This window comes from Camellia sinensis, chromosome 11, assembly GCF_055761805.1.
Source record: "Camellia sinensis isolate YWXY chromosome 11, ASM5576180v1, whole genome shotgun sequence".
NCBI lineage: Eukaryota > Viridiplantae > Streptophyta > Magnoliopsida > Ericales > Theaceae > Camellia > Camellia sinensis.
Genome location: NC_138971.1, coordinates 148,587,997 through 148,604,716, shown reverse-complemented (window position 1 = coordinate 148,604,716; position 16,720 = coordinate 148,587,997). Strand labels below are relative to the sequence as shown.

At 34.7% G+C, this 16,720-nt stretch overlaps 2 protein-coding genes across 4 annotated transcripts; both read left to right on the top strand.

The window, feature by feature from the left end:
* Nucleotides 1–354: 354 nt before the first annotated feature.
* On the top strand, nt 355–5,764 carry LOC145802759 (uncharacterized). Its single transcript, XM_082895532.1, has 4 exons — nt 355–382; nt 496–1,348; nt 4,785–4,891; nt 5,373–5,764. Exons 1-4 carry the CDS (start codon nt 355–357, stop codon nt 5,762–5,764), a joined length of 1,380 nt encoding a protein of 459 aa, XP_082751658.1.
* A 525-nt stretch (nt 5,765–6,289) lies between these two features.
* Nucleotides 6,290–16,261, top strand: LOC114273663 (protein IWS1 homolog 1-like). 3 transcript variants are annotated; one of them, XM_082895863.1, is made up of 8 exons: nt 6,290–8,794; nt 9,193–9,294; nt 10,143–10,274; nt 10,616–10,908; nt 11,971–13,107; nt 13,830–13,895; nt 14,027–14,180; nt 16,009–16,261. In XM_082895863.1, exons 1-4 carry the CDS (start codon nt 8,693–8,695, stop codon nt 10,649–10,651), a joined length of 372 nt encoding a protein of 123 aa, XP_082751989.1. In that variant the 5' UTR covers nt 6,290–8,692; the 3' UTR covers nt 10,652–10,908; nt 11,971–13,107; nt 13,830–13,895; nt 14,027–14,180; nt 16,009–16,261. The 3 variants fall into 3 exon arrangements, with proteins under 3 accessions (XP_082751989.1, XP_082751988.1, XP_082751990.1); XM_082895862.1 differs by lacking the exon at nt 10,616–10,908 and having other exon boundaries at nt 6,295–8,794; XM_082895864.1 differs by lacking the exons at nt 6,290–8,794; nt 10,616–10,908 and having other exon boundaries at nt 8,850–10,274.
* The last annotated feature ends 459 nt before the right edge of the window (nt 16,262–16,720 follow it).

Here is a 16,720-nt window from a genome sequence, read left to right as displayed (position 1 = left end):
TTTTAACACCAAATGGAGCGAACAAATTCAACTTTTCACAGTTGTCTACTTAGTACATCTGTAGTTTGTTTTATTTTCCTTTTCATGAACTCTCTTGAACTGATTACCACTGCCAACGAGACAGACCATCAGGCACTGCTTGCAATCAAGGATTTGATACAAGATCTCTGGGTTCCTTGAGCTCATGGAATCATTCAATTCAGTTTTGCAATTGGCAAGGAGTCTCATGCGGTCGTCGACATCAACGTGTGACACTCCTAAACCTGTCATCTCTCGCATTGGTGGGCTCTGTATCTCCTCAAATTGGGAACCTCACCTTCCTTAGGAGGATTGATCTAGGTAACAACAGCTTTCATGGCGAAATCCCGCAAGAACTTGGCAAGTTGTTTTGTCTGCAGTACCTTCTGAAAATTTGGTGTCCCTAGCATTACCCTTTGAATAAATCTTTCCAAGGTGAATTTCCTACCAATTTGACTCATTGTTCACACTTGAGAGTTATCCGTGTGCTTTATAACAATCTAAGAGGTAAAATTCCTGTCGAGCTGGGTTTTTTGTCCAATCTCTCAAAATTGAATCTTGCAATCAATCATTTTACTGGAACTATCCCACTTTCAATTGGGAACCTTTCCAATCTACGTGTGCTTTGCCTAGGGTACAATAATCTAGAGGGAAGCATTCCCACCCAACGTGGGCAGCTTTCCAAGTTGGAGTTTCTACAGCTGTCAGAAAACAATTTGTCCGGTATGGTTCCTGCTTCGCTTTACAACATCTCATCAATCGATTTCTTCTCTATCAATACCAACCAATTGCATGGAATTCTATCACCAGATTTAGGCTTGACCCTTCCAAATTTACTAGGATTTTATGTTGCACTCAATCAATTCTATAGCCAAATTCCAACGTCAATAGCCAATGCTACAAGACTTGTGTACATTAATTTTGGCAGCAATTCGTTTACTGGGCCCATGCCTATGAATCTGGGAACCCTTGATGCTTTAGTCTGTGTAGGTGCTTCTGACAATTCACTTGGAACAAACCAAGCCAATGAATTAATGAGCTTCCTCACTTCTTTATCCAATTGTTCCAATCTACAAGTTCTGGATTTGGCAATGAATCATTTTAAAGGTTTTTTGCCCCATTCTATTGCAAATCTCTCCACCAAGATCACTTGGTTCAATCTACAAGACAACTATATATCTGGAAACATACCTTTTGGTATTGGGAACCTTGTAGATTTGCAATATCTCCTTCTAAGTGGTAACATGCTTACAGGTAGTATTCCAAATTCCATTGGAAAACTCTCCATGTTGGAAATCCTCATGCTTGACAAAAATAATGGCCTTGTTTGGTTTGTTTTTCAGAAAAATTTTTGGGAAAAATTCTCTACAAACAAAATTTCAAGAGTAATCAAACCAAACAAATTTTCCAAAAAAAATCTCAAAATTTTGTTTGGTTACCTACTTTCCAAAATCACTCTCTCTTTCATACACATCAAATCAATCACTTTTTTTAAAACTCTCTCTCCAAAACAATTTTCCAAAATCATTTCTGAAAAAAGGCAAACCAAACAAGTTTTCGTACTTTTTATCTCAAAAACTCCTCTACAAACACAAACCAAACACACCAAAAATCTCTGGAGAGATTCCAGCGTCTATTAGAAACCTGTGTAGGCTTGGTAGTCTTTACCTATCAACAAATATGATTGAGGGAAGCAGTCCTATTTCTTTAGGCAATTGTACCAATCTACAACAATTTTATCTTGATTACAATCATCTCACAGGAGCAGTACCTCATCAAATCTTTGGTCTGCCTTCCCTCTTTAATCTAGCCTTCAGTCAAAATTACTTAACATGACTACTACCACAAGAAGTAGGTAACTTGAAAAATCTGGGTGGACTATATGTATCAAAAAACAAACTATTTGGAGAAATCCCTGCTACTCTCGGCAATTGTGAAGTTTTAGAATTCCTCGACATCGACGGTAACCTTTTCGAAGGCACAATTCTGACATCCTTCAGACAATTGAAAGGTATTCAAGAACTAGATGTTTCTAGGAACAACTTGTTTGGATAGATTCCAAGGTTTCTCAGGGAGTTTCGATTCTTTCAATATCTCAATCTTTCCTACAATATGTTTGATGGTGAAGTTCCGAATGGAGGAGCTTTCACAAACATTAGTGTCTTCACAGTTGTTGGAAATAGTAAGCTATGCGGAGGAATTAAACTATTGCAATTGCCTGCATGCCCAATGCGAGTCTTAAATGAAAGGAAACAACCTTTCAACCATAGAGTAATAGTTCTAATAGTTACTCTCACTATTGTTCTATTATCAGTGTGCATTTTAGCTATTATTTACAGAAACAAAAGATCAAGACAGCAAGTCAAATTAGCCTCGCCTTTGCAAAACCAATATTTACAGCTATCTTTTGGAGAACTTTTTCAAGCAACAAATGGGTTCTCACCATCCAACTTAGTTGGTGATGGAGGATATGTATAGCGATCCCGGGTTTACCCTTGTTGTACAGTGATCCGGACATGTGTCCGTGGATGTTAGTAGTTGTTTATTATCTTGTTTACATCCTTTTTACTTCGTATTTGAGTTATAGGATGTGTTGGGCGGATTTGTTTCAGGTTGGTTGAGTTTAGAAACCAAAACTAGTTGCCCAGATTTTTGGCCTGTCCGCTCGAGCGGAGATGTTGGCGCTCGAGCGGGGAATACACCCATCCAGTATTTGTTGTGCAGTGTTGTACGCTCGAGCGTAGGGTTGGGAGCTCGAGCGGAGGTCTGGTTCTGCAAAAGTGCTGAGCGAGTGCATTCTGCGCTCGAGCGGGAGGTTGGCCGCTCGAGCGGAAGTCTGTGAGTGGCCGCTCGAGCGGGGTGTTTTACGCTCGAGCGGAGACCTGGGTTAAAGTCCCGAAATTGTGACTTTTTAAATCACTTTTCACTTTCTCTTCTCTCTCTTACTTTTCCAAAACACCATTGTTGAGTCTCTTTCTCTAGACTCTACCTTCTCTCTAGGTTTTGATCTAGTAGGAGTGATTTGCTCACCTTTGGCCTTTACAAAAAAAGTTGTTGATCGTCGAGGGCTACATTTTAATCTAAAAATCACGGGTTTTGGAGCACGTTGGGTTTTGTCGTCTTCTCCTTTGGGACTCCGAATTTGAGGTAGGGATATCCTACTCCTCTCTATGGATTTTGTCTTTAAATTTTGGTATTTTGAGATGTTGGGCTTGGCTTGGTAATTTTGTGAAAGTTTGGGGCATTTGTGTAATTTTACAAAAGTTGGGGTTTTATTCATAATAAACCTAGATGCATGTTTGGCATAGAAAAAATGGAATTGATGTTAAATCATTGATGAAAATGGGACCTAAGGGTTGAAATGGTAATTACGGAAAATGGCCTAATTACATTGTTTGATTAATTGGGATAATTAATTGAGAAGAATGAGGAAATGAAATGTTGATTGAATATCCATTTGTGCATTTATTCTCTGTTTAGAAATAACTGCTTTGGGCTATCGGTGGAGGATAGTCGTGATTGTTGTAGACAATGCATGTTGATTAGGCAAACTGAAACTAATCAAGTGAATGTGTCATGGAACTTGACGGTTGATTGAATACATTAACTATATGTATTGAGTGATTGTATATAGAACCAATGTGTTTATATACGTTATGTGTAGAGGAGGAGATAGGGGATGTACTCCGCGGTTTAGGGGAAGATAGGGGATGTACCTCTAAACCGGATAGTGTTGGGAGAAGATAGGGGATGAACTCCGTAGATACAGCTCATATGCTTGTCTAGTAGTGAAGATAGAGCTTATATGCTTATCTTTGTGAAGTGTGGATATAGCTTATATGCTTATCTGTGGATATTGTTGTTATACATATCTGTTGAGAATGTGGATATAGCTTATATGCTTATCTGAATGTGGGATATAGTTTTTATACATATCTGTGGAAATGATGATAGAGCTAGCATGCTTATCCGTTGAAAAAGGGAAAATGAAAGGTAACTTAAGACTCATAAGTCGTATGACATAAATATGTGTGATTTATGTGATTGTATCAGTGTTGGCCATCTATCAGTTGCTAATATTTTAGTCATTGTTCATGGTTGGTTTAGTGTATTTCTACTGGGCTGTGGCTCACCCTATATGGGAACATCATTTTCAGGTACAGGAAGTATGCCACCGCCAAGGACATAGCTTGGGAGGCTAGAGGCGGACGTGACGTAGTCGTTTCACTTTTTGATGTATTACATGTAAATACAAGCCAAGGGCTTAATGTGTATGAGTTAGCACTCTTTTATTGTAACTAAGTGTTTACTTGGAAAGGTGTAAGCCCGTAGGGCATTTTGTTTTGATGTTAACATGTAATACTTATGTAATGGAACTCTATTGTATATAAGAATGTGGTTAGTTTATATATAAATGCATGTCTTATCTGATGGGTTTAATGTTATAATTTTGAGGGCGTTACAATATGGTTCTCTTTATAAAGGGATTCTCAACTCTGATGAACAAATCATTGCTGTGAAGGTGCTTAAACTACATGAACGTAGAGCGAACAAGAGTTTTCTCACAGAATGTGAAGCATTGAAGACCATTCTCTATTGAAATGTTGTCAAGATAATTATAGCTTGCTCAAGCATTGATTTTAAAGGCAACGACTTCAAGGCTTTGGTCTTCGAGTTCATGGAAAATGGGAGCTTAGAAAATTGGTTACACCCAAGTCATTTAGAGCAACATGAACCTAACCTAAGAACTTGAACTTTGTTCAAAGGCTGAACATTGCCATTGATGTGGCATGTGCGTCGGATTATCTTCACCATCATTGTGAAATGGCTTTTATTCATTGTGATTTAAAGCCAAGTAATATTCTTCTTGACGGTAATTTGTGGGCCCATGTTAGTGATTTAGGCTTGGTAAAGATTTTTCAGCAACCAATGGAATTTCTATTCATCAGCAATCAAGTTCCTTTGGGATTAGAGGAACAATTGGTTATGTTGCCCCAAGTACTTTTTTAGTGATTCTTATGTTGAAATTGATTAAGAAATATTATGTAGTTACATTATATTATTATCTTGCGGTGACCTAAAAATTAATTACGAGATTATATAGAAATTAAGCCATGTTTTGGAGATGATTTTCCTTGACTTTGTCTTATTGTTTGTATAGCTACCACAACAAATTAAATCAACCATTGTCCTACCCCTATGGTATTTGAACATAGATTTTAACCCTTAAGATAATTTTATGTTCTGAAATGTTGAACTTTTTTTTTCAACAAAAGAAATACAACTTATTAGTTCAACAATCATACCAAAAGTAAAAATTTTGGGCATTTTTTTTAAACTATTCCATATTGCAGAGTATGGTATGGGTGTGGAGGTATCAATGCAAGGTGATATGTATAGTTATGGAGTGTTACTACTAGAAATGTTCACAGGAAAAAGACCAACTAATAACATGTTTACAGGCAATGTAAACCTCCATAGCTACGTACAAATGTGTCTTCCAGGTCTAGTAATGCAGATCGTTGATCCCCAAATCATATTGGAAATGGAAGAGGAGCCAAGTAGGAGCATGCAAAGTAGTACAACCAACATTTCTAAACTAGAGGCTTGCCTAGTACCAGTCTTTCAAATTGCAGTTTCATGTTCTACTGAAATGCCTAGTGAAAGAATGAGTGTGAGAGATGTTCTCAAAGAATTACACAAGATAAGAAATGTATTTATTGGGGTTAGGGGACAAAGGCATTAGTATAGAAGAAGAAATGATTCTTAACTAAAGCCGCATCTGTAGGTTATTTTGATGTTCTAGAATTTTCTTTCCCTCACTTTTCTTCTCCCCCCTCTTTTATTTTCTGAATCTGCATTTGTTAAGCTAGAATCGGCATGAAAGTGGTTGTACTTGTGGCATTGTCATCAAATATTTATAACTAGTTAAGGTTTCTATATGTTTATATGTATGCCTTCTCTATCTAGTTTTGTCATAGTTTTGTTTTTTGGTTTATGTTCTCTAGTAGTTCTATTGTACATAAGGGAGCTTGGCTCAAAAAAAAAAAAAAAAAAAAAAAAAAAAAAAAAAACTGATGCCATGGAAGCTAAAAGAGAAAAACAAAAACAAAAAAAGATTTAGCTCATATTATGATGGATTATGAAGTTATCATACCAATAGCACTCATATAAATTATTGAGCAACGGGAAAAATGTTTCATTTATGTTGATTTCACTCTTATCATATATTAATCTAAAACTTATTCTGATGGTGTAATGGTATCAGTGACATCTTAGTTAGATGAAAAACTAAAACTTAATCAATGTATATAGCTAATGGGAAATATGAATAATCTTTATTATGAGGAAAACAAAGATTTACTAGTAGAAAGTGTTAAAAAAATAAAAAACACAATGCTAGCAACAATCTTCTAGTCTATAACCTACCTATAAAAGCAGGAAAATCTGCCTCTAACATCAGTGTGTCTAACCCAGGTGAAATGGAAAATTCACCCTTGTTGAAGATTGCTGAGCAAGATCTCCGTCAGTTGGGTCTTCTCCAGCAAGCTGTTCATCACCTCTTCCCGCGTGTGTTGCTGCAGCTTTCCACTCAGGCTTGTTCCACAAGTTCTGCTATTTCAAGAGGTGTAAACTGTTGCCTTGCTGCAAACTACTCTGAGTTTGGTCCGAGAAACAAAAGAGGCATGACATTCCTCAACTTCCATTTTCCAGTAGCTGTGAATTCCATTTCTTACTTCCATTGTCCTATGTTTGCTTCATTGAAAATTGTTTTCGGATGTCTGCTTATGAGCTTGGTTAGTGCCGACATTGAATTGAATTTGTTTTTTGTTCAAATTAATGTTCATGCATTTGTGCTTTGGTTTGAAGGTCTTATTAATATCTGTAAATGAATCCCTTATTCCTACTCGAGCCTCAACATTTTAAGCTTCAGTTGAAATTGTTGTTTTTAAATAAGTACTTAAGAACAACAAAGTCAGTAGTTGATGTCGAAGCACCATTAAGAATAATAGGAAGACAATAGTTTTTTAACAAAAGAAGAGAAGACAATAGTTCATTTAAATTCAATTATCTGCCTTTGTTCAAGTGAGCATTCAGTAAAACAAAATAGTAATTTGCACAAGCTATTGAAAATTCCTTGTTTTGGTTTTGTTGGTTGCTTGGAGTTTGTTTGAATATAATTTGAATTAATTTTCTTTGTGTTTTAATAAAATTTGAATTACCAAAACGAATTTTAAAAATTGAATGTTTGTAACTTTGTAAATGCATCGTGTTGTGTTTAGTCTTGTGTGGATGCAACACAACTTGACTTTAGACGAGCTCAATTTCAAAGTGTTATTTTAGAGTTGGTTTTGTGCCAATTCAAATGGCTAACAATTTTTTTCTTTTGTTTCTTAATTTACCTTTTTTGTATTGCTAATGATATGAAACATAGTTCAATTTACCTTTTAAGCATAGTTTTAGTTGGATTTTCTTTGTGAATGAAAAGATTAGAGAAGCCATTGTTCCTCAAGTAATCTTTTCAAAGATTTTAATTCTGGTGAGAGGTGAATTTCAAATCTTTTAATCTTAGTTGCTTTCCTCATGCATGCAATATCTAATTGTCATGATATTAGGTGACATTTGTGAGGTAGTTTGGATGTTTTGCAATCTTACTTGGACTGCTTTTATAGGATCTGTAGTGAAATAGTAAATATTAGCAATTCAGAACTCTTTCAGCGCCAACAGTAAATAGTCCTTTCAAAAGATTTTTAGTAGAACAACAAAGCTAACCCTGAAGTCAGTTTAGGATCTAAATCTGCCCAGATATGGAGAACTCTTAGTAAAATAAAACTTCTTTTGTTTTATAGCCACGTAGTTGATACCAAAGGTATGAATATTGCAATTTCCATTTTTTGTTTTTCAAGAATATTTTCAAACTCATCCATTTTATTTTATTTTTTTCATTTCAAACTCTTCCATTTTCATCATTAGAAACACAAATTCTTGTATTGCAGGTTTGCGTAATTATAGTGAATTCTCCAGGGCACTGAATCAAGAAAGGCAACATAAATGTCAATAAGGCCATATTTGTTGACTGTAATCATAGCTAGAATACTATATTTGGAGCATATTGAGTTACTTGGGTTTAAGCTCGATTAGGAGCTTTTTTTCAATGCCAACTTCTAGAGTTCTTTTGATTTTTCAAGTTGATCCCAAACTTGACTCATTAAGCACCAAGAAACCATCCTTCCACATGAACCATGCTACTTAAGCTTGGGATTGGTTTCCACTCAATCAAAAGCCAAGCTTGATATTTTTTAGCAACATAAAAGAAAATGTCATTTTCACATCATCTACTCCTCCCAATCCGTTTACCTTTAATTGATTAATTTCTTACCCTTTTTTTTTCTTCTCAGGTCTTGAGAACATTATTCATTGTAGAGAAAGGAGGTTAGCCCTGATTGAAACCCTGTTGTGAGCTTGGGATGACAGATTCCTTAACACTACTTTTCATTAATGAATTTCAACCCTGCCCCTGTTTTCTTGTAAAAAAGAGGAAGACGATAAAGTTGAAAGAGGATATATTTTTTGTTTTGTTTTTTGTTTTAGTGAACTGCCTATAAAGCCAACCCAGGGCTCCCATCTGTGCTCTGGAAAGCTTCCGGTTTGGCGGTGAACATGTATACGCTGTATGCTCACAGTTTGGAACTCATTTTCTACGTACTCTTGGAGGTGGCTCCAGAATTTCGTTCAATTCAGGGAAAAGCCTTTTGATTTCTCTTACCCCTCTCTGGTATGTACCTCATTTGTTTCTCTTAATTTAGTATCATTATCTTAATTTCTTAATCCATTTTTGCATCAATAAATGGAATATCGGTTAGTGTTTAAATTTTTTTGTTTCCTCTCCAGCTGAAATGCAACAATTACATTCTCTAGTTAGGTTTTGGAGAGAGTGATTCTCAAGTTCGTTGACTCAATTGATGGAAGCATGCCAGCTATTCGCTAAAATTCCTATAAGAGCGCTCCTTATGTTTCTTTTTTTTTTTTTTGTCTTTCTCCTCTATTTGTTTACCTCAATTGTTTGGTATTAGATACAAAAACTAGAAAACCAAATTTGGGAGCCGGATCATGTGAAGTATGGTGTCGAGAGAAGATATTCACATCTCAGTTTGCATTCTTATGTCTCTGCAGATATATGTGCATAGCAAAATCATGATAATTGATGACTGTATATCCTTGATAGGATCAGCTAATATAAATGACAGGAGTTTACTTGGATCAAGAGATTCTGAGGTACCAACTTAAACTTTTGGATCCTTCTGCATTAATGTTTTCTATTCTTTGGCCAGCAGTTTTAAATTGTAGAACCGGATACAGTATGATTTATCTCATAGTTGATTGCATAATGGAACTCATTTATTCTTCATTACCCTTTCTTTCAGAAACTATAAACATGAGCTCTGTATTGAAGGTGGGGAAAAGAATTTCTGTGCGAATTTGTAGGTTTTTTTGGGAAAAAAATGATGCTTGGTTCTTAATATATAGTCTGCAAGTTTGAAAATTTTGCATCCGTGGATTCTCTTTGTTCCTTTTTAAAAAATAAAAAATAAAATAATTGTGAAGTGAGCCATTGACTCTTTGCATAATGATCGGAGAGGCAATCAGAAGAGTGGTGGAATCATCTGATCTACAAATTATAAGATTAGATAGATTTTTGTGATAACTTTCTTATTTTTGAGTTCTTTTGGTGCGTTTGCATTATATGAGTATTACCTTTTTTTGGTTCAAGCGAGAACAACTTTCGCAGATGGATTGATAAGTCACAATTTTTCAATAATACAAGTTGTTGAACAAATCAAATTTTTTTACCCCTTTAAAATGTACAAATTAATAACTAAAGTAGTAGATACAACTCTTTACTTTCAGATTGCTGTTCTTAACACACGGAATTTTGTTGTTATTGCTGACTTCTTGAATTGTTTCTCCATTTAGTCACAACCAATCATATTACTGGCAACTCCAACTTCTTCTTGACAAACTACACATCTATCATGATATGCCCTTCCATTTTAATGTACGAATTTCCTCCACTTTTTTGTAGTAGTTTCTCTTAGTTGTTAACAAAAATGCTGTTGATTCAGATTGGTGTACTTATCGAAGACAAAGAATTTGTTGATTCATGTATGGGAGGAAAGCCTTGGAAGGCAGGAAAATTTTCTTCGAGTCTTCGCCTTACGCTATGGTCTGAACACCTTCGTCTTCCAGCTGGAGAGGTTTGTACATCTACCAAAACAATTTTTTTTTTCTTTCTTGTCATAGTGACTATTGCCAAGCCCCTGTTAACGAGCTGCACCTGGATACTGTATCATGACAGAATTGATTGGAAAGATCCCTCCATTTTTCATTTTCTTTTTTTAATTGACAGCTCATTAGGCTGTCATTAGGCATAATCCAAATTTCATTAGCCATTTAACAACCAAGAAGAAAAAATATAAACTAAGAAAATCACTTGTGAGACTTTGTTTAACATAATAAAATATTGTTATTTGTGTGGTGAATAATTTCCTCTCTTTTTTTCTGTTGTTAATTGTTTGATAAATTGTCTTTTTCTTAGGTTCTAAAGCTTGCTTGTTCCATCCCATGTGCTTAGTGAATAACTTGAATGATGATGACCTTCATCTGTTAGTATTGAAAGCTTGTGAAAATCAAGTCCATTGGTGCAAGTGCATGATATAAGTCTTCATGAACCATTTCCGTCCAACAATGAAAATGGAGTAACGATCAAAACATGACAGGCAGTGGTTTTTCCATAAAGATTGCTTTTCAGAATGTGTGGAAGGAAAATGTCTCAAATCCCATAATAATAGTTCAATATGATTACTATTAGCTGGTTCCAATCAAAACCAGGTATATGATCCACACCTAAGTTTTCTCTTTAAGTGATAAGTTGAGAAATAAAATCAATAACTTTAGAATGAATTTTTTTAGTTTTACTTTTGTCTCTTTTTTTGTTTGTTTGACAGTCATTCATCAAAAGGTCATACCTACTTTAGATAAAATGAATGAATGAACCAGCTATTGGACCTTCTGGTTAAACCCATCCGTTGAGGTCTGTTATGGTAAAGATTGAGAAAAATAAAGAAATATGAAAAATAGAATCAATACGATAAGATGGAAAATGTGAATTTCAAGCGATGGTGAATTTGGAGTGGAGCCGGGCTCAAGCTCGAAAGAAACAAACAATGGATTATGCAACTTACACGAAACTTGAGTTCTCAATAAGGGGCGGTGTTTTTGTATGTCAATTAACATACAAAATTCACCAAGTCAGACTATATTTTTGTTTGTTGGGTATTTTTATTCATTTTATGTTTTGCAATTATTGTTTTTCAGTCTTATGAAGAACCATGGTGTCCATTGATAACCCAACTCATTAGTCTTTGTGCTTTCAATCATCCCCAGATGTTGTCAAAATAATCTTTTTCATTGCTTGATTTTCAATAGATCTATAGATCTGTTTCCTAATTTAACTATGTCTACTTGGAATTGTATGCTAAATTAGTGGCATTTCTGTTTGCCTCTATTAGTAATATTTTTTTTAACCATTAGTAATATGTCATATAGAAATTTGGACTACATGAATAGATGTTAGATTTATTGGGCATATACCCAATTATATTGGGCATATACCATCGAAATTCTGCTTGATTCTTTTGAAGAAATAGTTATGCTTATATTTCTTCCTATTTTATGATGATTTTAGTGGTTTAGGTTTCAGCTGCACATCCACAAGCACATGCTAATAAAAAGAGGTGGTTGCAACATCCATTTGACTCGAGAAATAATGGTCATACATATGCCCATTACTCACAAGAGCTGCTTATAGGAGATTTGAAGAATTCTTCCATACTAATTTACTAGCTTACTGAATGAGTATACCTTTCTAATTTGCAAATCTTCTTGATACAGGGAATTAATGACCAGTGGAGCATAACCATACGTGTAACCTTTGACAAAGTATTGGCTGGATGCAAGAAGGGAAAAAAACTACTTAACTAATCCACAAAGTATTTTCGTTTTTCTAGGACAACAAGAGACTGATTTGTTTTATGGTTCCCAATTTCGTTAAATGTAAAATGTGATTATAATTATTCAATAGCAAAAGAGAAACAGTGTGTATTTTGTGTTGGGGATTTTTTTGAAAAAAAAACATTTCAATTTTGTTTTCTTATTATTTCTGCCAACAACAATGCAACCCCCATGCACGTAGCGTGTGGGAGTCCAACTAATATAATATAAAATCCCAAACTGCAAGTTGGTATAACAATACCAACACAACGAAAACACACGATGCAACTACATAAGGAAATAGAAAATTCTGCGTCCACCAAGTAATCTTCAATCTGCTGCACCACCAAAGGACTCCCTCTGTCGATTGAGAGGGAAATGAGGGGTCTCTTCTCTGTCTCTCTCTTTGTTTTGCGTTGTTTTTGTTTTTTCGAATTTAATCAAAACAACATGATTTTGATTTCTCTTAATTTCTACCATTGGATTGAACTATAGAGAGATCACTCTAGAGAAGGAACTCTGGAGGATCTGAACTCCCATATGAAGAGGTATGTGACCACTTTGTTAGAGAAATGAGACAACATGATCATGGATTCATGTGGAAAATGGGTATACACACAATCACGTTGCGTACTAGTATATTCATGTGGAAATTGCAATGTTTGCAAAAATAAAATTAAATCAATGATAAATTTTATCAAGTTTAATAATTAAAATGATAAACATTTTCATGAATTGTAAATATTTTGTGAAGGCACCATTGATTTGTATGTACTGATCATGTCTTGCACTTCACACAGTTTCCCATTGATTTAGAGCATTAAGATAGGAGAGAGCCACTGAAGAGTAGTCTTGGGAAGGTCAGGATTCTCATTATGAGGCAACACTGACACATGAATAATGGTTATGGCTTGGCAGTGGAAGGAACAACTCTGCATATTAATTTTTTGTGTTATGCAGGTTATTATGTTTTTGTTGAAGTCTGATGAGGAGACCACAGCCAACAAAAGAATGGCAAAAGACTTGGCTGATAAATGGGTAATGTTATACATTTTTTGGACTTTTGGCACTCATACATGTATTGATCACTCTTCATGGTACCCCTTTGTACCTGGATAAATTTTATGGTATTTGTGTGCTAGAACACATAGTGTGAAAGTGTATGTGGTGGATAGACTTCTTTCCTGCTCAATGATCAACCCAAGATCTATTCTCCAAGACGTTGACGAAAATTTGTCTTGAAAATCCAGAACCATTCCCGTTTCATTTTATTCTGCACTGAGCTATCTTCGCATGATGTTTGGTCATGGGGGATCTATTTTCACTGAGTAAATTTATGAGTTTTGAAGATGTGCTCTCTGATATTGTTTGTTCTCCCCTTCTAATATTGTTTGATTAGTATGTGAACCCTTGTATGTAGGTATTGTTTGGAATCTCCGGAGTTTTTTTTTGTTTGTAAATAACTGATGTGGGTGGTTTCTATTTGTTTATATTAACATTTCCTTATCATTTAAAAATTTGAATATAAAATGCAAAGTCGACCAATATTCAATAAGGGCACATGGTTTGAGGACATGAGAAACTTTGATGATGAGAAGGTTCCCTTTCGGAGGGCATCTGCGAAAAAGTATATATTATCTTTGTTTAACTTGCTTACACATGTATTTTGAGCGATTTAGCCATCTTGACCTTGTTTCCATATATATATATATATATCTAGTCTTACTTATGCACGGAATGTCTTGTTTATTTTTCAATAGGCCAATGAATAAAGCTTCACGAATGGAATCTAGAGATGATGATCTTGATTTGCCTGAATTGTCACAGTAAGATGTCGTAACAGAGTTAATCCTTTGGGTCCTAGTCAGCCAGTCAATTTTGATTTATTATATGGGTGATGTGCACCGCGTTTTGAAAGTATTTATTCAAACACCTAAATTTTATGAGGGATGTGCAGGGAATCGAAGTCTGGCCAGTCAGCTTCCATGCGTCTTACTTCAAGGCCTGAAGCAATGCCAATGGATTTTCTGGTTCGCCCCCTATCCAAGATTGATCCAGATGAGGTTAGGGCCCGTGCTAAACAGGTTGTGCAAGATCAGGGCTGTCTGAAGGTTGGTTTTCCTCTCTTGGACACTTAAAATGAAATAGATCAGGATAACTATGGATGACAAACTTTTAAATTTAACCATCTACTATTGCAATTAGTTTCTTTCTTTCATAATATATATAAATATTATATATGTATAAATGTATGTATGTATGTATGTATATGTACATGGTAACGAAGAGAGTGCTGAAATGTTTACAGGATACATGTTCAAAATATGGCTTCTATCTGTCGGAAGTCTTATTGATTTGAAGTTGATTTTTTCAATCCACTTAAACTCAAATGATGCTAGTTTAATTTTCATTCAAACATAAGAAAGCTGAGAAGTGGAAGTATATGGAATTTAATTTAAATCATGTAAATGACCTTGATAAAATTTATGTTGTTGTGAAATTTCAATTTTATCTAATAATAATGATAAACAGAATTTTTTTTGACAGAGGCCTTTTCGCAAGCTTGCCGTAAAAGATTTTCAAATTTGTTCAAGCTGTGTTGATTTTGTTCGACTTATTATCTTGGGGACATGACTCCCCTAGGGTTAGAGCACATATTTTTTTACAAACCCCTTGGGGCCAGATCTTAGGTCAACATGCAACTTCAATATGGTATGTATAGCCTTTTCTCTCCTGTGGATCAAAAAAATAAACTAGAAGATAGTGTTTGGTTCATTGGAATGAAATTGAATGGTTATTCGATCAAAATATTCATTCTCATGTTTGGTTGATGGAAAAAATAATGAAACATCCATTGCAAATAAAATTGTCATTTACCATTGTAAGGGAATGATCATTTCAAGGCAAATCTAAAGAATGATCTTTTCATTCCATCTCATTCTAATGAACCAAATAAGAGCAAAAGAGTCCTAGGCCCTGTTTTAGAAAGGAGGAGACCAAATAGCAGAGAAAAGAGAGAGAGAGAGAGCTAGTAACCACATCCCCCCCCTCTCACCGGGCCTGAATGAAAGCTGATGCACTGTCACTCTGTTCGATCCCACAAAGCGTGTGATAAAGTGGTGTTTCATTGAATAAGTGAGAACCTTGTATTGAATTCCATTTCACAGTAATAGCTGATTACTTACATATACAACTAAGAGATTTTAATTAGTCAGGCTATCAGCCTTTATTTATTTCTGGTACTAGTATATTTGAACACCAAGTCATACTTCTACTCATTTCTATCAAGAAAAAAAAAGAAAGAAAAAATTCATACTTCTACTCATAATTTTACTTGATTATTATATTATTTTGTAATAAAACAAAATAGTTAGCATACCATGTCCACTGCATTTTAACCTGTTTTTGCTGTGTCTATAACTAAGAAGCACAGATACGTCCCATGGAGCAGACATGGACACATGTAGTTGACATGTGTCGGACACACATCTGGCCATGTCTTAATTTATATATATATATATATTTTAATTCTCTTCACTGGCCACATTATGGATATGTCAGACACGTGTCCTCTTTTTGGACACCCACCTGAAATGGAGGGTCAGACAATATTTTTGAGAAGTTCTAATGAGGGGACAAATTAGAGAACGAAAAACTTTTAACCGTTTAGAAGAAATAACTTCTTTTGGCTACTTTGTCCTCCCCATCATATTTCCCCGTTAGAATTATTAGTGAAGGCAGTTTGAAAGTCGGGTCAAACCTGAGCCATGCCCATTTACCTGCTGAAGCAGAAGACGTCTTGTAATAACTTCGGCTCTGTACGCATGTTTGTGTGTTTAGGTGTTTGGTGTGTGTGCGTGCATATATTTTGGGGGTGTTATTATTATTTTTTCTAGACAAGCTCTGAGCAGGGCACTTGTTTCCTTCCTTTGTTGACAGATGCAAAAGAAGTTGCAACAGTTGAAAGCACCAAAAAAGAAGTAGCTTCAAGCTACAACGCTTAGCGTGGAGGGTCGTGGCATGGTCAAATACTTGTAGTTCTCTTCTTGGGTGGAGCTATGCATGAAGTAGACACACTTCGATTTTTTTTTTTTCAAAATTATGTAGCATTATATAAAACTTTTGACAGGGTTTTCATAAATTGTTCCAAAAAATAGATTTATCAAAATTTATTTTTTATTTTTAAAACAAATAATTAATTCTATGTTTATCATATTTTTATACCATTTTTTTGTTTAGTATGCATAATTATTAGTAATTGAATATGAATGAGACTTGTAACAATCATTGTGTATGTTATACATTAGATATCATGTAAAAGTACGGTGAGCGTAGCTTTATTGACATAATAAATATTATGATATCATTCTTTTTAATAATGATATAAAAAAATTCATAAAAAATTGTTTAAAATATTAAAAAATCCACTAAAAATAAAAAACAAAAACAAAAACCAAAAATTTAATTTTTTAAAAATTTGAACTAAAAATTTGGAACCATTCAAAACAAAAATAAAAAATAAAAAATAAAAAATTCAATTTTTAAAAAATTGAGTTAAAAAAATTGGAAGTTAAATCAAGCTATGAGAGAGCAACCGGACATGTTTAGTGCCATTAAAATAATAAAGTGACATTTTTTTTTGTCTAAACCA

Coding starts and splice junctions, on each gene's coding strand:
- LOC145802759 (XM_082895532.1), top strand. CDS start 355: ATGGCGAAATCCCGCAAGAACTTGGCAA. Junction 383..495: donor ATCCCGCAAGAACTTGGCAA/GTTGTTTTGTCT, acceptor CACACTTGAGAG/TTATCCGTGTGCTTTATAAC. Junction 4,892..5,372: donor AAGTAATATTCTTCTTGACG/GTAATTTGTGGG, acceptor TCCATATTGCAG/AGTATGGTATGGGTGTGGAG.
- LOC114273663 (XM_082895862.1), top strand. CDS start 8,693: ATGCTCACAGTTTGGAACTCATTTTCTACGTACTCTTGGAGGTGGCTC. Junction 9,295..10,142: donor TTGGATCAAGAGATTCTGAG/GTACCAACTTAA, acceptor CTGTTGATTCAG/ATTGGTGTACTTATCGAAGA. Junction 10,275..11,970: donor TTCGTCTTCCAGCTGGAGAG/GTTTGTACATCT, acceptor TTCTTGATACAG/GGAATTAATGACCAGTGGAG.